The 19,840-nt window shown below is 45.9% G+C and overlaps 1 protein-coding gene across 6 annotated transcripts in view; it reads right to left on the reverse strand.

The window, feature by feature from the left end:
- Positions 1-19,840, reverse strand: part of SCAF8 (SR-related CTD associated factor 8) — a 333,369-nt gene that overhangs the window by 161,517 nt on the left and 152,012 nt on the right. For 4 of the 6 annotated variants that reach the window (XR_012751614.1, XR_012751615.1, XM_075339680.1 and 1 more), the window contains exon 21: positions 7,997-9,641. Coding sequence is in view for 4 of the 6 variants with exons in the window: in XM_075339680.1 (XP_075195795.1) it covers positions 8,011-9,641 (1,631 nt within the window). In the remaining 2 variants the exon portion in view is untranslated. Of the gene's footprint in view, positions 1-7,384; positions 9,642-19,840 lie in introns of those variants that run through there. The other 2 variants (XM_075339679.1, XM_075339682.1) reach the window with 1 other exon arrangement.

Genomic DNA, 19,840 nt, shown 5'->3' on the forward strand with positions numbered 1-19,840 from the left:
GTAGTGATGTTACCGCTGTGCTGAAGAGAGCACAGACAGCGGGACAGTGATGAGAAGCAGCGCTGCGCTGCTTCTCATCAGCGCTTTCAAATGTACCAGCATCTGTGATGCCGGTACATTTGAATGTGCGATCCTGAGCAGGGGGCCCGGTGCTGGCGGTGACACCACGGCAGCCGCCGCCAGGCCCCTCCCCCTGGTCACGGACCCCACAGCAGTGCAGGGGGAGGTTGCGGGGAGAGTGCGGGGTGCGGGGGAATGTGTGGGAGGGTGCAGGGAAGGGGGGCGGGGCTCATCGCACTGTAGCCGCCCCCATGCTGTTCCAGATTTGCATGTCAACATGGTCCTGCCCATGTTGACATGAAATGACCGGAAGCAGCAAAATCGCGGCAGGAGCAGTCACATGACCACTCAGAGTCGAGGGAGAGGGGCTGACAGCAGGGCAGGTAAGTGCTCTCTATCTACTTACCTGCCCCAATGTAGCCCAATAGGGTAATAAAAAAAAAAAGTCAAAAGAAGCCGGATAACCCCTTTAACATGTGTAAGAATGAACAAGTTTGGAACCAGTGGGAAACAAGAATAGGTGCCAGCCAATGCAGTATGTGACAGTGCTAATGATATCCATTGCTGCTGCCCAGTAGTCCCTAAATGGGTTGTTCCCTGTAATATCGCAGAGTCACATAATTTACAAAAAGAAGTGCATGCAAGATAGTTGCAGGTGCTATGGTTTTCCATTTCAATGTTTTTGTGGAGTGATGGGGGGTCTACTAAATGATTAGGTACTTAGGAAGAGGAAATTTAAGGCCAGTTGGAAGAACTAATAGCAAGATAAGGCACAGCCACAGTGTAGGACATGTTGAGGTGCACTTGTAGGTTTCCACACCATATGTCCAGAGAATTAGAAACAAGGCACTTTCAAATGGTGATACAAACGAAGAATTTATTCCATAAGTCTTAAAGCAACATGTGACGTTTCGGCCAGTTGGCCTTCTTCAAACAACTTGTTATTAAGACTGTCAGGGTAAGAGTAAAGGCAGTGGTATCATGCAGCATAGTGGTGGATACCACTGCCTTTACTACTACCCTGACAGTCTTAATAACAAGTTGTTTGATGAAGGCCAACCGGCCGAAATGTCACATGTTGCTTTAAGACTTATGGAATAAATTCTTTGTTTGTATCACCATTTGAGAGTGCCTTGTTTCTAATTAGTTGGAAGAACTAGGTTTGAAGTACAAAAATGTTTAAAAGGACTGTGGGAAGTAATCTGCTGTTTGGGGGAGGGGGGCGGCATCTAGTATCTTATAGGGCCTTGCCAGTTTTAAAAATAACCTGCAGACTGCAGTTTGTTTAAAAGAATGAACAAAAGTAATGTTCACACTGCCTGGGTCCAGCGCCTCCATCACTGCTCGCGGTGTTTGCTGCAGCACATCAACAGCCACCAGCACTACAGACAATCACTGAGCTTAGCAGCAGATGACCAAGTACACAGCACAAGCTGCTGAGCTCAGTGATTGTCTGCAGCGCTGTTGGTGTGACGTCAGTGCTGCAGACACAATAACAGACAATGGAAACTCAGGGGGTGGGGGTGAGTAAAGCACAGGTGTTACAACGTTACAGGGGTGGAGGAATTGTTTAGCTGATGAACATATAAGCCTACGACTGTAAAAAGCTATTTTTCTTAGGAAATCTATCAGGACATAATAACCATCAATCTAAAGAGCAAAAAACTATATCAGCCATTTTTCTGGTAGGATGTAGTTATTAAAAGAAAGTGGAGTAAAAGACATTGAGAGGTTTCTGTAGCTCCTATTCATTTCAGTGAAGACGCTCTGCACATCCATGATGACCACTAATAACTGGACTGTAAGAAAATGGTACCCGCCCTATGATATCAAATGTATTGTGTCTTAAGGAGCCGTCCTAAGATTCACGACCAGACCGATGTATCCACCACAGCTAGATAGTCCTAACAGCACTGCTAAATCACCTTAAGAAGAATAGTATTGTATTCTCTATTCTGGGTTCCCAAGTATTCCAGTTACAAAACGTGGGGCCCACGAAGGTCTCATCAAGCCTGAGTACAAGTGCTCGTTTTCTGTGCATGCCTTATACTGTATAGTGACAATATAGAACTATCCAAAAAGAAAAATAGGTATAAAGAGACTCCAACTAGTAAAATAATAAAGAAATGTAAAAAAAAATGATCTTAAATAATTCTTATACTAAAGTGTACCTACTTAAGCATTAAGGTTTTTAAAGTTGTTGTTCCAGCATTATATAACATGTCCACTGCATAGAACATAAACATGAAAAACATTTGCAATCTGCATCCTGGGTCTAAGGAGTAATGTTTCTCCTTGTAGCAAGTGACAGTCCTGATATGGTAGTGTAAGGAGGCTCATAAGGCTGGTTTCACACATCCGGCTTTTCGCCGGTTTGCCGGATCCGGTGCTCTCCCGTACAGACAATACAGTACAGTGACAGCGCTGTAACTTCCGGGTCACATGCGCCGGTCACATGACAGCATGTGACCGGCGCTTGTTGCGCTGTCACTGTACTGTAGTCACTGTATGGGAGAGCGCCGGATCCGGCGAAAAGCCGGATGTGTGAAACCAGCCTAAGCTGTGCACTTTTCCTCTGGGAAATTAATATGCAAATTGCTTCTTTTGAGTGGAAGATGATATGAGCACTAGTGCCACCTATTGGAAGTAGTAATCCTAAAAGTCAATACTTCCAATTGATTGGCACTAAAATTCAAATTGTTTTAACTGCAAAGAGGCAATTGCATATTTAATTTCCCAGAGGAGCATTGCATGGCTTATATGCCTCCTTACACTGGCATCTCAGTCACGTCACTCTCCACAAGAAGAAACATTACCTCTAACACCAATTTATTTTTCCAGCAATATACAGTAGATTTCATATACAACGCTGACTCGATCTTTTTAATATCAGATTGTTGTAGGTGACATCACTGCTCACTAAAAATTATGTATATATGTCTTTACTTGTAAGGAAATCTGTCTTTCTTCTAAGCTGTCTTGGGCATGAAGGTCATAGGAAGTTGAATAAGTTAATACCTTGATAACTGTGATTTGGTGTCTTATTGCAGAGAAATTCACATTTTTCTTAATACAGTGGAACCTTGGATTATGAGTATAATTGGTTCCGGGAGTCTGCTCTTAAACCAAGTTACTCTTATATCAAAGCAAATTTTCCCATAGGAAATAATAGAAACACAGACAATTCGTTCCACAACCCAAAAATATTTATAGAAACGTATTACAGTAATACAAAATAATATCCTGTATTCATATAAAATTATTACAGTATACTAATGCAAAATACTGTACAGTACAGTAAAGACCATATAAACTAATTAAACTGCACTTTAGCTTACAATAGAATTGTTGGTGTGTGAGAGGTGCAGTATAAGCAATGTGCTGCACTGGTTAGCCGAAAGAAAGTACAATTCTGTATCCACAAATGCAACTTGATAGAAATGCTATATAGTATATACTGTACTGTGCAATGGTATACTGTATACAGTAAACAGTACATATGGACTGAAAGTTACCTCCAGAGCGGATCAGAGCGCGGTGAAAGGACAGAACCGGAAGTGTACATGGTGAGGATTTGCTCTTATTGCAAAGCATTGCTCTTAAACCAAGTTACAAACTTTTATAAAGCTTTGCTTGTCTTGCAAAACGCTCTCAAACCAAGTTACTATTAAACCAAGGTTCCGCTGTATAAAAATGAGCTGGACACAGAACGTCCGAAGAATTTGCTTACAGAGCTTAATGTAAATGAATGTGAGAATAATTGATGTGTGACATGGAGATCAGAAGAGCAGATTGTCAGTCATAACATGTCTCACTCTGGTAACACCTTTTATATAAAAGCTATAAATGCTATGGAGGCAAATTTGAAAAAGTTTGGGCACCCCTATTAATGTTAACCTTTTTTCTTTATAACAATTTGGGTTTTTGCAACAGCTATTTCAGTTTCATATATCTAATAACTGATGGACTGAGTAATATTTCTGGATTGAAAGGAGGTTTATTGTACTAACTGAAAATGTGCAATCCACATTTAAACAAAATTTGACTGGTGCAAAAGTATGGGCACCCTTATCAATTTCTTGATTTGAACACTCCTAACTACTTTTTACTGACTTACTAAAGCACTAAATTGGTTTTGTAACCTCATTGAGCTTTGAACTTCATAGGCAGGTGTATCCAATCATGAGAAAAGGTATTTAAGGTGGCCACTTGCAAGTTGTTCTCCTATTTGAATCTCCTATGAAGAGTGGCATCATGGGCTCCTCAAAACAAGTCTCAAATGATCTGAAAACAAAGATTATTCAACATAGTTGTTCAGGGGAAGGACACAAAAAGTTGTCTCAGAGCTTTAAACTGTCAGTTTCCACTGTGAGGAACATAGTAAGGAAATGGAAGAACACAGGTACAGTTCTTGTTAAGCCCAGAAGTGGCAGGCCAAGAAAAATATCAGAAATGCAGAGAAGAAGAATGGTGAGAACAGTCAAAGACAATCCACAGACCACCTCCAAAGACCTGCAGCATCTGCTGCAGATGGTGTCAATGTGCATCGGTCAACAATACAGCGCACTTTGCACAAGGAGAAGCTGTATGGGAGAGTGATGCGAAAGAAGCCATTTCTGCAAGCACGCCACAAACAGAATCGCCTGAGGTTTGCAAAAGCACATTTGGACAAGCCAGTTACATTTTGGAAGAAGGTCCTGTGGACTGATGAAACGAAGATTGAGTTGTTTGGTCATACAAAAAGGCGTTATGCATGGAGGCAAAAAAACACGGCATTCCAAGAAAAACACTTGCTACCCACAGTAAAATTTGGTGGAGGTTCCATCATGCTTTGGGGCTGTGTGGCCAATGCCGGCACCGGGAATCTTATTAAAGTTGAAGGTCGCATGGATTCAACTCAGTATCAGCAGATTCTTGACAATAATGTGCAAGAATCAGTGACGAAGTTGAAGTTACGCAGGGGATGGATATTTCAGCAAGACAATGATCCAAAACACTGCTCCAAATCTACTCAGGCATTCATGCAGAGGAACAATTACAATGTTCTGGAATGGCCATCCCAGTCCCCAGACCTGAATATCATTGAACATCTGTGGGATGATTTGAAGCGTGCTGTCCATGCTCGGCGACCATCAAACTTAACTAAACTGGAATTGTTTTGTAAACAGGAATGGTCAAATATACCTTCATCCAGGATCCAGGAACTCATTAAAAGCTACAGGAAGCGACTAGAGGCTGTTATTTTTGCAAAATATTAATGTCATTTTTATGTTGAGGTGTCCATACTTTTGCACCGGTCAAATTTTGTTTAAATGCGGATTGCACATTTTCTGTTAGTTCAATAAACCTCATTTCAATCCAGAAATTTTACTCAGTCCATCAGTTATTAGATATATGAAACTGAACTAGCTTTTGCAAAAACCCAAATTGTTATAAAGAAAAAAGGTTAACATTAATAGGGGTGCCCAAACTTTTTCATATGACTGTATATACACTTTTATGTATAGTCGTTTATGCTCAACAAGAATTACAAATATTCAAACAAAATACTAACTCAGACATCGTAACTATGAAATATGACATCTATTACCAGCTGGTGAGGAATCTTCTAGAAACCCCCAGATATCATGTGAAAGGATGACTTCATCCTGACACGTCCTTAGCAGTTGCAGCTGAATAGTACTTTGTTGCAATGGATGACACAGATCTTATTAAGAAAGGTGCTATATCAGGCAGAAATGGGCACAACTCCATTCATTTTGGTAATATGTGAAGGTTACGGAAGTAGAACCTCCACTAATTAGATATTGTGGGCATATTGACTCCAGATACAATTAATGTTCATCACTAGTAAAGCCTTTTAGTTATGGGTCGTTTGGTGCTTTAAAATTGATTAGTCATCCCTAGGTCAGGCATTAATGGATTTGGGGAAGGGTCCAATTTTCAGTACGCCTACTCATTAGCTGTTTGAAGTGTCTACCGAGTATGAGCCAAAGCTTCATACTTTTCATAGTGGCTGTGCATGGCACTGGAGTACACTACAACTTCGTCCCATTGGACAAAGCTGCAATACAAAGCATATACAGAGAGTAAGGCCAGGGCCACACGGGGTCTACTACGATCCTCGCATGACACTCGGGCTCACGCTGGCAGCACAGCAGGAGCCGAGTGTCATGCGAGTGTCCCTGCGACTGAGGTCCGATCATGCGATCATATCTCAGCTGCAGGGGGTGGGCCGGCTCTGAGGAGGGGCGGACCAGCGCTGAGGAGGGGTGGGCGGGCCGGCACTGAGGAGGGGAGGGAGGGATTTATCTCCCTCTCTCCTCCGTAGCCGGCTATTGCCATTCTCACCCTGCACTCGCGGTACACCAGTGTACTGCGAGTGCAGTGTGATTTTTCTCTCGCCCCATACACTTGAATGGGTGCGAGAGAAAGAGTCTCCAATACAATCACAGCATGCTGCGATTGTTTTCGCGGTCTGATTGGGGCCGAGAAAATAATCGCTCATGGGTGCTGACACATAGGGTAATATTGGCCATGTCCTGATGTTTTATCGCATTCCACTCGGTCCGATTTTCGTGCCGTGTGGCTTAGGCCTAAAGGTGAGAGATGTACATGGTAACCCATAAAAATCTGATTTCCGTGCATGAGACTCACACAGAACTAATGAACAAATCTTAAAGAATAACCCCTTGGCCTCACCCTAGTCATACTCCCTTCTTTAGGTAGCAAACACAAGGGGGATATTAAAGACAGTGTGACTGCAGTGTTGGACTTGTCAGGGTTGAATTACTTCTAGTTTCTTACCAAAGTGGAATCGATTTGCATAACACCCCAAAAACAGTACAACATCTCTATTGAAGACTATGTACTATGATTTACATTAACTGGAGGATAAAGGCTAGAAAACGTTAACCCTGACCAGCTGTCGCTTTACGTCTCAGTCGTGAAACATCCGCTTACTATGCGTTTCTCTCATGACCCACAAATTACTAGATGTACTTGTCAAGTTAATTTCTTTAATGTGCAGAAGGATTTTGTAAAAAAATAAAAAATTAAAAAAAAAGACAGAGCATTAAAATTCCACAGTATCATTGGTTACCCATTGTTATGCTCTAAAAAGAAAAAAAAATCCATAGTAAAAAGGTTTATCACTAAAGAATCATTCCAAAGCATACGGCATACTTTTCAGTAGCCGGTAATCAAATATGTCTGATTGATGGACTGGAAAGCAATGAGACCATTTTCTGCAATAGCATCATGGGAAGGATTACGCCACCTTTTCATAAAGCAAGTTAAAAAAAATACAATACCTGGAACACTGTTATCAAACAAAGGTTTTATTAGGATCTAAAAACAAAATGCACCCAACATTAAAACATTTTCATTTTTTTTTTACTCACTGCAGTACAAGAAACATATCACAGACACGTAACTTTGGGATATTACATGGATTGTGGTGTTCTTTACAAACCTTAGCATGTCTTCCTTGCCTTTTGCATCTTAGTACTGCGATCTGCCAAAAACTAATTTGAAACCAACTTGCGGGAACATAAAAAGAATCACAGCTTCATCTAGACTTTATAAATCAGCAGCAGCCTGAAATGCCCAACATTCAACCCACCAAAAGCTGTAAAATCTGGAACCTCTTCCATAGGAAGTCTCTTTTGCTGGACATTTCACAAATACTTCAATTGATGATAAAAGCGCGTGGGGCAATGTTTGTGATTCCTAACATAAAAATAAAAAATGTCCTATCTATCATGTTCGGATTAAGAGCAGTCTATACAAGTCAGTCGTACAGTTATTTAGAGTGAAACGTGAACAGTTACATAAGATTAAACATAAGTCAGGCTGAGAAAAGGCAAACTAGTAAGGTCCAGTCAGCCATTTATCTATCACTTAGAGATGACAACTTTACAAAAGGTATCTTTACCTACTGAGTGATGATTATGTCCCCTCAGTTTCTGTGCTTTCAACCACTGGTTGACTCTTTACTTCAGCCTCCATGGCCTCCTTCTTTTCATTCTTTTTGTCAGGGGTTTCCTTTTCACACAGTTTAGGATCACTTGCACTTTTAACAGTTTGTTGTCGACTACCAGTCTCTGGCGTTTCGCCATTCACCTGAGACACCTCATCAGTGTTTTCCTGGGTGACAGTAGCCTCTGGGAAATATTCAAAATTGTGTGGCTGATGTGGCATCCAGTTGCTCGATTGTCTCTCTCTTCCAAATCGGTTGCCATTCATTTCTCTCCTGAAACCAAATTCTCGTTCATCCCTATCCCTATGTCTTTCCCAAGGACGACGACGGTCATCAAAATCCCTCTGTGCCTCAGATTCAAATCCTCTGTTCCAACCTGGTGCATTCCTGTGCTCATGCCGGAAATTTCCATGACGAGGTCTGTCATCTGGGAACCCTTTGGGGCCACCAAAACCAGGAAAAGGATGGTGTGGTCTTTCATCAAAATCACCCCTATGGCCCCATGGCTTATCTGGAGGAAATTGCTCCCTTCTACCAATATCTGATGGCATCTGTCTTCCAAAATGATCTCTCATTTCTAAAGGAGGCCTTCCAAACATTTCTCTACCATCCATTGGTAAACGTCCAAAGGAGTTTCTACCCTCTAAAAGTGGGCGTCCATAATGATCTCTGCCATCCACAGGAGGTCTGCCAGGGTGATCCCTTCCCTCTAGGTGTGGCCTACCAAAATGATCTCTTCCCTCTAGTGGTGGTCTATCAAAAGACTCTCTAATCTCTAGCGGTGGTCTATTAAAGGGCAGTAATAAATCTCCTGGAGGGCAACCAAAATGATGTCTGGGATCTAATTTTGGTCTTGTTGGAACATCATGATGATCAGGAACATTTTTTAGCTTTCTTTCATAAGAATGAGGATCAGGAGGACCTCTCATATTTTCAAAAGAATGCATTTCAGCTTCCCTTTCACCTTTATGGGAACCTTCTGGAGATAAGGGTCCTACAATGGATCCTGTAACAAGTTTGTCTTGACCCTCACATGGATCAACAACAGCCATGTCCTGAGGTTCATGATCATCCTCTACATGTCTAGCATTAATATCAATGTCCTCTCCAGAGCTTACTACTTCATTTGACTGGCTAGAAACTAATTGCATGCCCTCTTTCTTCTGTTCACTGCCTGAGGGTTGACCAACAGTCTCACGACTCTCTACAGGAGGAAAGCGGTAGTCTTGATCTCGTTCTTGCTGAATGTTACTCCTTTGCAGGCCAACACCTTCGTCTTGAGAAGGAGCATTATCATTATGTAGTCTAGATGGAATAGTGGGACGGGGAAATATCTCTCCATGTGTGAAAGGAAGAGAATGGAGGGTAGGATCAATAAGTGCTGGAGGAAGCATGCTCCTTGGTGGTGGAGGTGGGGGCATTGCTTGAGTTAATAAAGCAAATCTTGCTGTTGCTGGTTGAAGTAACCCAGGACGAATATCCAAAAAGGGCATAGCTGCTATTCTTCCGCTCATTGTTAATGGTGGAACAGCTGCTGTAATAGGTGATTGTGGTTGCACTCCTAACATCCCAGCATTGCTAACCACTGTATTTAGTGTTGCTGAAAAAGAAAAGAAAATTAATTTAGAATGTTGAAGAAAAAAATGTCTCCTTTTACATCATTCAGGTTATAAGTATAATATCCTGCACTGATTTTTTATCTTGCTAGCGGATTTCACAAGGGTCAGTCTTAAAGCTTATTACATACTGCTCATACTTGAAAGGGAAACGGTCAGCTGGGTTTTGTTACCCATCTGACAGCAGCATGATGTAGGGGCATAGACCCTGATTACAGCGGTTTCGCTTAATGGGATGCTCCTGCAGGTTTGATAATACAACAGTTTTATCTGCTGCAAATCTTACAGTACTCTGAATGCTGAGCTCTATAACCTAGTTATGCATAGGCACAAAGCTGCCAATCAGTGGTGGGGTTAGGCCACACGAGCGTATGGCATCGGATGCGAGTGCATCGGATGCCACTGTTGGCTCCAGCTGTGCTGCGAGTGTAAGCTGACTGTCATGCCACTGTGATCTGATCCTGCGATCAGATAACAGCTGTGGAGGAGAGGGAGGGAATAGTCTTCCTATCTCCTCCATTGGCAGCTGATGCAATTATCGCACTGCACTCCGGTGTCATCCGAATGTAGTGCAATGTTTCTCTCGCACCCATAGACTTCTATGGCTGTGAGTGAAAACAGATCGGATTCTACCCACAGCATGGTGCAACTGTTTTCTCAGACCAATTAAGGCTGAGAAAATAATTGCAGATGGGAATGGCCCCATAGAGTAACATGGGTTCAAGTGGAATGCGCTTTTTTTTTTTATCACATGCCACTAGGACCGTTTTACTCGCCATGTGTCCTTACCCTTATACAGAGTTCATGAATACGGAGAATTACATGACAGTATGTATGTTTACTAATCCTCTAGTGATAATCTCCTGCTGATAAAACAATGATTTTATCAGTTGCTACAGCAAGGAGCCTAGTAAGTGACACATCACTGGAATCAGGATCTCGTCTCTACATAAATTTGCTCTCATATTAGGTGGCAAAAACCTGGTGACAGATTGCTTTTAACCCCTTCACAACTTTTGACATATTTACGTCAAAGGTTGTGCTCCTGCCTTTAATACTGGCTCACACGCCAAGCCCGCATCTTTCCATGCATAAGTTGGCTGATCTGATCTTCGTCATGGCGGAGATCCACCTGCAGCTGTTAACCAATTTAATTACGCTGTCAATCTCTAACAGCGGGATTTAACACACGCTGACGGGCAGCGTGTCATTCCATGCTCCCATCGGTGCTCCCGTGTCGTGATCGCAGTGTGCCAATGTATTGTCATGACAGCCAGGGGTCAGCGGATGACCCCTGTGTCTGTGATGATGATCTTCCTCCCAGCCGGCGTTCTTAGAAGATCATCATTTCTACTACACAAAGTAATGCTGAGGCAGTGCTCTGTATAGCACAAATGATCAGATAATTGCAGCTACAAGTCCCTCTAGGGGACTAGTAAATACAATAAAAAGTTTTTGGCAGCTGCAATATTGCAATAAAATGGAATATGAGGCAATCAAAACATCACAACTACCCAGTATGTTCTCGAAAAACAATGCCACAAGCAAATTTTTATTTTATTTTTTTTTTTTTTACAAACTTCTGACTTTTTTTTTAACTTATATTAAAAGAAAACTATACATGTTTGGTATTTATGAACTCGTACTGACGTGGGGAAGAGTGAACATCGTAACTAAAAACTCCAAAAAACAATTGTGGAATTGCCCTTTTTTTTGGCAATTTCACTGCGCTTGGAACTTTTTTTCCTGTTTTCCAGTACAATATGTGGTAAAAATTAATAATTTAATTCAACAAATAAAACTGGTCCAACAAAAAACAAGCCCTCATACGGCTATATTGACAGAAAGAAGGGGAGGAAAAACAAACAAAAAAATGGAAAGTGGCAAAGGTCTTGAATGGGTTAAATATAAATAAAAAAAAAATAATAAATAATAATAATAATAATTAGACCACACTTTTAAAATGTTCCCATGCTATATAAAAAAGTCCCACATAACCTTGGCAGCACTGCAACATCACTGTGTTTAGGAGGGAATATGGAACGGGCTGGGTGAGCTTGCAATATTAAGGAGAATCTGTCACCTGGTATTTGCCACCTGAGAGTAGTATAATGTACAGAACCTAATTCCACTAATGCATCACTTACTGGGCTGCTTGCTGCAATTTTGATAAAATCACAATTTTATCAGCAGGAGATTATCACTAGATGACTAGTAAACCTTCTGTCATGTAGTCCTCCATATTCATTAGCTTAGTATGCAGCAAGCAGCCCAGTAAGTGACACATTGCTGGAATCAGGGTCTCTACCCACATATTATGCTGCTCTCAGATGGAGTAGCAAATGTCTGACAACTTTAAAGCAAAGAGAAAAAAATGTACAAATAAGGCTATGTCCACACCGCATTTTTTTTTTCTTACCCCAAAGATGCAGCGTTTTTGTGCTAAAAAAACCGCACCGAAAACATACTACGGCAAAAACGCGTTTTTGGCTGCGGTTTGTTTTTACCGCGCTTCGCCCAATGCGTTTTTTAAGTCCAATCTATTGATTGGAAGGGCTCAAAAACGCTGGCAAAAACGCAGAAATAATTGACATGCTGCATCTTCAAGAAGGGAATTTTGTTACTTACCGTAAATTCCTTTTCTTCTAGCTCTTATTGGGAGACCCAGACGATTGGGTGTATAGCACTGCCTCCGGAGGCCACACAAAGCAATTACACTAAAAAGTGTAAGGCCCCTCCCCTTCTGGCTATACACCCCCAGTGGGATCACTGGCTCACCAGTTTTAGTGCAAAAGCAAGAAGGAGGAAAGCCAATAACTGGTTTAAACAAATTCACTCCGAGTAACATCGGAGAACTGAAAACCGTTCAACATGAACAACATGTGTACCCGCAAACAAACCAAAAATCCCGAAGGACAACAGGGCGGGTGCTGGGTCTCCCAATAAGAGCTAGAAGAAAAGGAATTTACGGTAAGTAACAAAATTCCCTTCTTCTTCGGCGCTCTATTGGGAGACCCAGACGATTGGGACGTCCAAAAGCTGTCCCTGGGTGGGTAAAGAAATACCTCATGTTAGAGCTGCAAGACAGCCCTCCCCTACGGGGAGGCAACTGCCGCCTGCAGGACTCTTCTACCTAGGCTGGCGTCCGCCGAAGCATAGGTATGCACCTGATAATGTTTGGTGAAAGTGTGCAGACTCGACCAGGTAGCTGCCTGGCACACCTGTTGAGCCGTAGCCTGGTGTCGTAATGCCCAGGATGCACCCACGGCTCTGGTAGAATGGGCCTTCAGCCCTGACGGAACCGGAAGCCCAGCAGAACGGTAGGCTTCAAGTATTGGTTCTTTGATCCATCGAGCCAGGGTGGCCTTAGAAGCCTGCGACCCTTTGCGCTTACCAGCGACAAGGACAAAGAGTGCATCCGAACGGCGCAAGGGCGCCGTGCGGGAAATGTAGATTCTGAGTGCTCTCACCAGATCTAACAAATGTAAATCCTTCTCATACCGATGAACTGCATGAGGACAAAACGAAGGCAAAGAGATATCCTGATTAAGATGAAAAGAGGATACCACCTTCGGGAGAAACTCCTGAATGGGGCGCAGCACTACCTTGTCCTGGTGGAAGACCAGGAAGGGAGCCTTGGATGACAGCGCTGCTAGCTCAGACACTCTCCGAAGAGATGTGATCGCTACCAGAAAAGCCACTTTCTGTGACAGCCTAGAAAGTGAAACCTCCCTCAGAGGCTCGAAGGGCGGCTTCTGGAGGGCAACTAGTACCCTGTTCAGATCCCATGGATCTAACAGCCGCTTGTACGGGGGTACGATATGGCAAACCCCCTGTAGGAACGTGCGCACCTTAGGAAGGCGTGCCAAACGCCTCTGAAAAAAGACGGATAGCGCCGAGACCTGACCTTTAAGGGAGCCGAGCGACAAACCTTTTTCTAACCCAGATTGCAGGAAAGAAAGAAAGGTAGGCAATGCAAATGGCCAGGGAGACACTCCCTGAGCAGAGCACCAGGATAAGAATATCCTCCACGTTCTGTGGTAGATCTTAGCGGACGTGGGCTTCCTAGCCTGTCTCATGGTGGCAACGACCCCTTGGGACAATCCTGAAGACGCTAGGATCCAGGACTCAATGGCCACACAGTCAGGTTCAGGGCCGCAGAATTCCGATGGAAAAACGGCCCTTGGGACAGTAAGTCTGGTCGGTCTGGTAGTGCCCACGGTTGGCCGACCGTGAGCTGCCACAGATCCGGGTACCACGCCCTCCTCGGCCAGTCTGGGGCGACAAGTATGACGCGGCTGCAATCGGATCTGATCTTGCGTAGCACTCTGGGCAAGAGTGCCAGAGGTGGAAACACATAAGGGAGCCGGAACTGCGACCAATCTTGCACTAGGGCGTCTGCCGCCAGCGCTCTTTGATCGCGAGACCGTGCCATGAAGGTTGGGACCTTGTTGTTGTGCCGTGACGCCATTAGGTCAACGTCCGGCACCCCCCAGCGGTGACAGATTTCCTGAAACACGTCTGGGTGAAGGGACCATTCCCCTGCGTCCATGCCCTGGCGACTGAGGAAGTCTGCTTCCCAGTTTTCTACGCCGGGGATGTGAACTGCGGATATGGTGGAGGCTGTGGCTTCCACCCACATCAGAATCCGCCGGACTTCCTGGAAGGCTAGCCGACTGCGTGTCCCCCCTTGGTGGTTGATGTATGCCACCGCTGTGGAGTTGTCCGACTGAATTCGGATCTGCCTTCCTTCCAGCCACTGCTGGAAGGCTAGTAGGGCAAGATACACTGCTCTGATTTCCAGAACATTGATCTGAAGGGTGGATTCCTGCTGAGTCCACGTACCCTGAGCCCTGTGGTGGAGAAAAACTGCTCCCCACCCTGACAGACTCGCGTCTGTCGTGACCACCGCCCAGGATGGGGGTAGGAAGGATCTTCCCTGTGATAATGAGGTGGGAAGAAGCCACCACTGCAGAGAGTCCTTGGCCGTCTGGGAAAGGGAGACTTTCCTGTCCAGGGATGTTGACTTCCCGTCCCATTGGCGGAGAATGTCCCATTGAAGTGGGCGCAGATGAAACTGCGCAAACGGAACCGCTTCCATTGCCGCCACCATCTTCCCGAGGAAGTGCATGAGGCGTCTTAAGGAGTGCGACTGACTTTGAAGGAGAGCCTGCACTCCAGTCTGTAGTGACCTCTGCTTGTCCAGCGGAAGCTTCACTATCGCTGAGAGAGTATGAAACTCCATGCCAAGATACGTTAGTGATTGGGTCGGTGACAGATTTGACTTTGAGAAGTTGATGATCCACCCGAACGTCTGGAGAGTCTCCAGTGCAACAGTCAAGCTGAGTTGGCATGCCTCTTGAGAGGGTGCCTTGACCAGTAGATCGTCCAAGTAAGGGATCACAGAGTGTCCCTGAAAGTGCAAGACTGCTACCACTGCCGCCATGATCTTGGTGAACACCCGTGGGGCTGTCGCTAGACCAAATGGCAGAGCTACGAACTGAAGATGGTCGTCTCCTATCACGAAGCGTAGAAAGCGTTGGTGCTCTGTAGCAATCGGCACGTGGAGATAAGCATCCTTGATGTCTATTGATGCTAGGAAATCTCCTTGAGACATTGAGGCAATGACTGAGCGGAGGGATTCCATCCGGAACCGCCTGGCGTTCACATGCTTGTTGAGCAGTTTTAGGTCCAGAACAGGACGGAATGAGCCGTCCTTTTTTGGCACCACAAAGAGATTGGAGTAAAAACCTTGACCTCGTTCCTGAAGAGGAACAGGGACCACCACTCCTTCTGCTCTTAGAGAATTCACCGCCTGCAGAAGGGCATCTGCTCGGTCGGGATGTGGGGAAGTTCTGAAGAACCGAGGCGGAGGACGAGAACTGAACTCTATCCTGTACCCGTGAGACAAAATGTCTGTTACCCACCGGTCTTTGACCTGTGGCAGCCAAATGTCGCAAAAGCGGGAGAGCCTGCCACCGACCGAGGATGCGGAGGGAGGCGGCCGAAAGTCATGAGGCAGCCGCCTTGGAAGCGGTACCTCCGGTTGCTTTCTTGGGGCGTGAGTGAGCCCGCCAGGAATCAGAGCTCCTTTGCTCTTTCTGAGTCCCTTTGGACGAGGAGAATTGGGGCTTGCCCGAGCCTCGAAAGGACCGAAACTTTGACTGCCACTTCCTCTGTGGAGGTTTGCTTGATCTGGGCTGGGGTAAGGAGGAGTCCTTACCTTTGGACTGTTTGATGATTTCCGCCAATTGCTCACCAAACAGTCTGTCTCCAGATAATGGCAAGCTGGTTAAACATTTTTTAGAAGCAGAATCTGCTTTCCATTCCTTTAACCACAAGGCTCTGCGCAAAACTACAGAGTTGGCCGATGCCATTGAGGTACGGCTCGTAGAGTCCAGTACCGCATTGATAGCGTAGGTCGCAAACGCAGACATTTGCGTAGTTAGGGACGCCACTTGCGGCACTGCTGGACGTATGAGAGAGTCCACCTGTGCCAGACCAGCTGAAATAGCTTGGAGCGCCCACACGGCCGCGAATGCTGGAGCAAACGACGCGCCGATAGCTTCATAGACAGATTTCAACCAAAGGTCCATCTGTCTGTCATTGGCATCTTTAAGTGAAGCCCCATCCTCCACTGCAACTATGGATCTAGCTGCAAGCCTGGATATTGGAGGGTCCACTTTTGGACACTGGGTCCAGCGTTTGACCACGTCAGGGGGAAAAGGATACCGTGTATCCTTAAGGCGTTTAGAAAAACGCTTGTCCGGATAAGTATTATGTTTCTGGATGGATTCTCTGAAGTCAGAGTGGTCCAGAAAAGTACTCAGTTTACGCTTGGGATACAGGAAATGGAATTTCTCCTGCTGGGCAGCTGCCTCCTCTGCAGAAGGGGCTGGGGGAGAGATATCCAACAGCCTATTGATGGCCGCTATAAGGTCATTTACCATGGCGTCACCATCTGGCGTATCCAAATTGAGTGCGGCGTCAGGACAAGACTCCTGATCACCCACCTCTGAACCCTCATATAGGGACCCTTCTCGCTGAGACCCTGATCCACGTGATGACGTGGAGGGTCTCTCCCAGCGAGCTCGCTTAGGCGGACTGGGACTGTCATCGGAGTCAGAGCCCTCAGCCTGTGATGCCTGGGACCCCCTTGAAGTACGGATTAGTTCCAACTGAGGGGGACCGGGGAACATAGACGCAGCAGTGTCCATGGTCTGAGCAACTGGCCAGGACTGCAAGGTCTCCAGGATTTTTGTCATAGTCACAGACATTTTATCAGCAAAGACTGCAAATTCTGTCCCCGTCACCGGGGCAGGGTTCACAGGCGTCTCTGCCTGGGCTACCACCACAGTAGGCTCTGGCTGACGAAGTGCCACTGGGACTGAACATTGCACACAATGAGAGTCGTTGGAGCCTGCTGGTAGATTAGCCCCACATGCTGTACAAGTAGTGTATACAGCCCGTGCCTTGGCACCCTTGCGTTTTGCGGATGACATGCTGTTGTCTCCTCAAAGCAATATAGGGTGTACAGCCAAGAAGCGACCTTACAGTGCAGTATTAAATATATCTAGACACAGCAGTGTCTATGTACAGCGAAAAATATAACACTGTGGCACTAGTGGGCCTGCACGTATGTGCTGCTTACCGCCCGCTTAGCGCGGGTGTGTGGTCGCCAGAAACCCCTAGCCTGGGTCCCCCAGAGCCTGCGTGCTTTCTCCAGCCAGACTGCATGTGTATAATGGCTGCCGGCGTCCTGGGGAGCTGCAAGCCTGGGGGCGGGCCTAGGGCGTGCACAGAGAAAAAGCGCGAAGCCTGTGTCCTACTGTGCTCAGTGAGAGGGCTGGAGCATGTAAATCGTGCCCCAGCCCTCGGCGCTGCCGATTGAACAACGTCTCTCCCCTACCCTGATTGACAGGGTGGGGGGCGTTAACGAAGCGGAGCTAGGCCGCAGAAAACCGGGGACTAAAGTTAGAAGCGCCGCCGCCGTAAAAGCGCGGTCGGCGCGACCCCGGCGCACTACAAGTCGCAGCTGCGCCGTCGCTCCAGGGGCGGTCGGCGCGGCGATCCACACACATAAAGTCCCCCAGTAATCTGCGGGGACTATAAGCCCAGCGCACAGCGCTACAATCCCCGGCGCACTAGCACACCCAGCAAGCCTGGGGTGCGCGTGGCCTGCCATACGGGGACACAGAGTACCTGAAAGTTGCAGGGCCTTGTCCCTGAACGGCACTCCCGCTCCACATCCAGCAGGTTCTATGGGTCTGTGGATGGAGCCCGGCCTCAGGGCTTGGTGGCCGGTAAGATCCCACTTCCTCAGAGCCCCTCAGGGGGATGGGGAAGGAAAACAGCATGTGGGCTCCAGCCTCCGTACCCGCAATGGGTACCTCAACCTTACAAACCACAAGTGGGGTGAGAAGGGAGCATGCTGGGGGCCCCATATGGGCCCTCTTTTCTTCCATCCGATATAGTCAGCAGCTACTGCTGACTAAACAGTGGAGCTATGCGTGGATGTCTGACCTCCTTCGCACAAAGCAGAAAACTGGTGAGCCAGTGATCCCACTGGGGGTGTATAGCCAGAAGGGGAGGGGCCTTACACTTTTTAGTGTAATTGCTTTGTGTGGCCTCCGGAGGCAGTGCTATACACCCAATCGTCTGGGTCTCCCAATAGAGCGCCGAAGAAAAACACAGCTAAGGCTAGTTTCACACTACGTCTTTTTAACATCCGCTGAAAACGTTTTTTTAGCGGAAGTACGGATCCTGCTTTTACAGCAAATAACGTATGCAAACGCATATGTTATTTTGCAGGATCCTGCACTGGATATTTAGGGGCGGGCATTGGAGTCATGTGATCGGGAGTGATGGGAACTAAACGTGCCAGACTGGGAGCACGTTTAGTTCCCATGCAGACGCTCGTAACCAAGGTAAACATCGGGCTTGGATACTCGATATTTATCTTGGTTACGAGTGTCTGTAGCTGCTAGGAGCCGGGCTCACTGCACACGTAACCAACGTAAACATCGGGTAACTAAGAGAAGTGGTTACCCGATATTTACCTTGGTTACGAGTGTCCGCAGCTCTCAGGTGGGGGAGAGAGGGAGGGGAGGAAGGGGGAAAGACAGAGATAGAGAGAGAGGAAGGGGGAAAGACAGAGATAGAGAGAGAGGGTGAGGGAGGGAGGAGGAGAGAGGGACTGATCACGCGAGACTGGTTCTGGGCATGCTCAGTACTTTCTGGGCATGCTCAGTACAAAAGCAGGATCCTGTTACAACGCAACTCAACGCATTCTGCTAGGCAGGATCCAGCGCTCATTGAAATGCATTGCAGCTCGCGGCGCAATGTGAAGGATCCTGTGAGATGCGTTATTTTGACAAAGGTAAGAAACGCTACAAGTAGCGTTTTTGAAACATGTTAAAATAACGCAAAAGTACGGATCCTGTGTCTAACGCACGCAAACGCATGCGAACGCAGGTGGACGCGAGTCCATTGCAAATGCATTGAAGTGAAAACGCATTTGCACTGGATCCGTTTTTCCGCTAAAAAAACGTTATGGACGGATGTTAAATAAACGTAGTGTAAAACCAGCCTAAGCAGACTAAAAAAAAGACACTCATCAGCTCTGCCACATGCATACTTACACTTCCATGCACAGCTCTTCTACATGCATATTTGCTCTTACATACACAGCTCTGCTGCATACATGGTTATACTTGCATACACAGCTCTACTACATGCAGTTTCCCTTACATACACAGCTCTGCTACATGCAGTTTCCCTTACATACACAGCTCTACTACATGCAGTTTCCCTTACATACACAGCTCTGCTACATACATGGTTATACTTACATGCACAGCTCTCCTACATACATGGTTATACTTACATGCACAGCTCTACTACCTGCAATTTCCCTTACATACACAGCTCTGCTACATACATGGTTATACTTACATGCACAGCTCTCCTACATACATGGTTATATTTACATGCACAGCTCTACTACCTGCAGTTTCCCTTACATACACAGCTCTGCTACATGCACAGTTTCCCTTACATACACAGTTCTGCTACATACATGGTTATACTTACATGCACAGCTCTGCTGCATACATGGTTATACTTACATGCACAGCTCTACTACCTGCAGTTTCCCTTACATACACAGCTCTGCTACATACAT

This window comes from Anomaloglossus baeobatrachus, chromosome 3, assembly GCF_048569485.1.
Source record: "Anomaloglossus baeobatrachus isolate aAnoBae1 chromosome 3, aAnoBae1.hap1, whole genome shotgun sequence".
NCBI lineage: Eukaryota > Metazoa > Chordata > Amphibia > Anura > Aromobatidae > Anomaloglossus > Anomaloglossus baeobatrachus.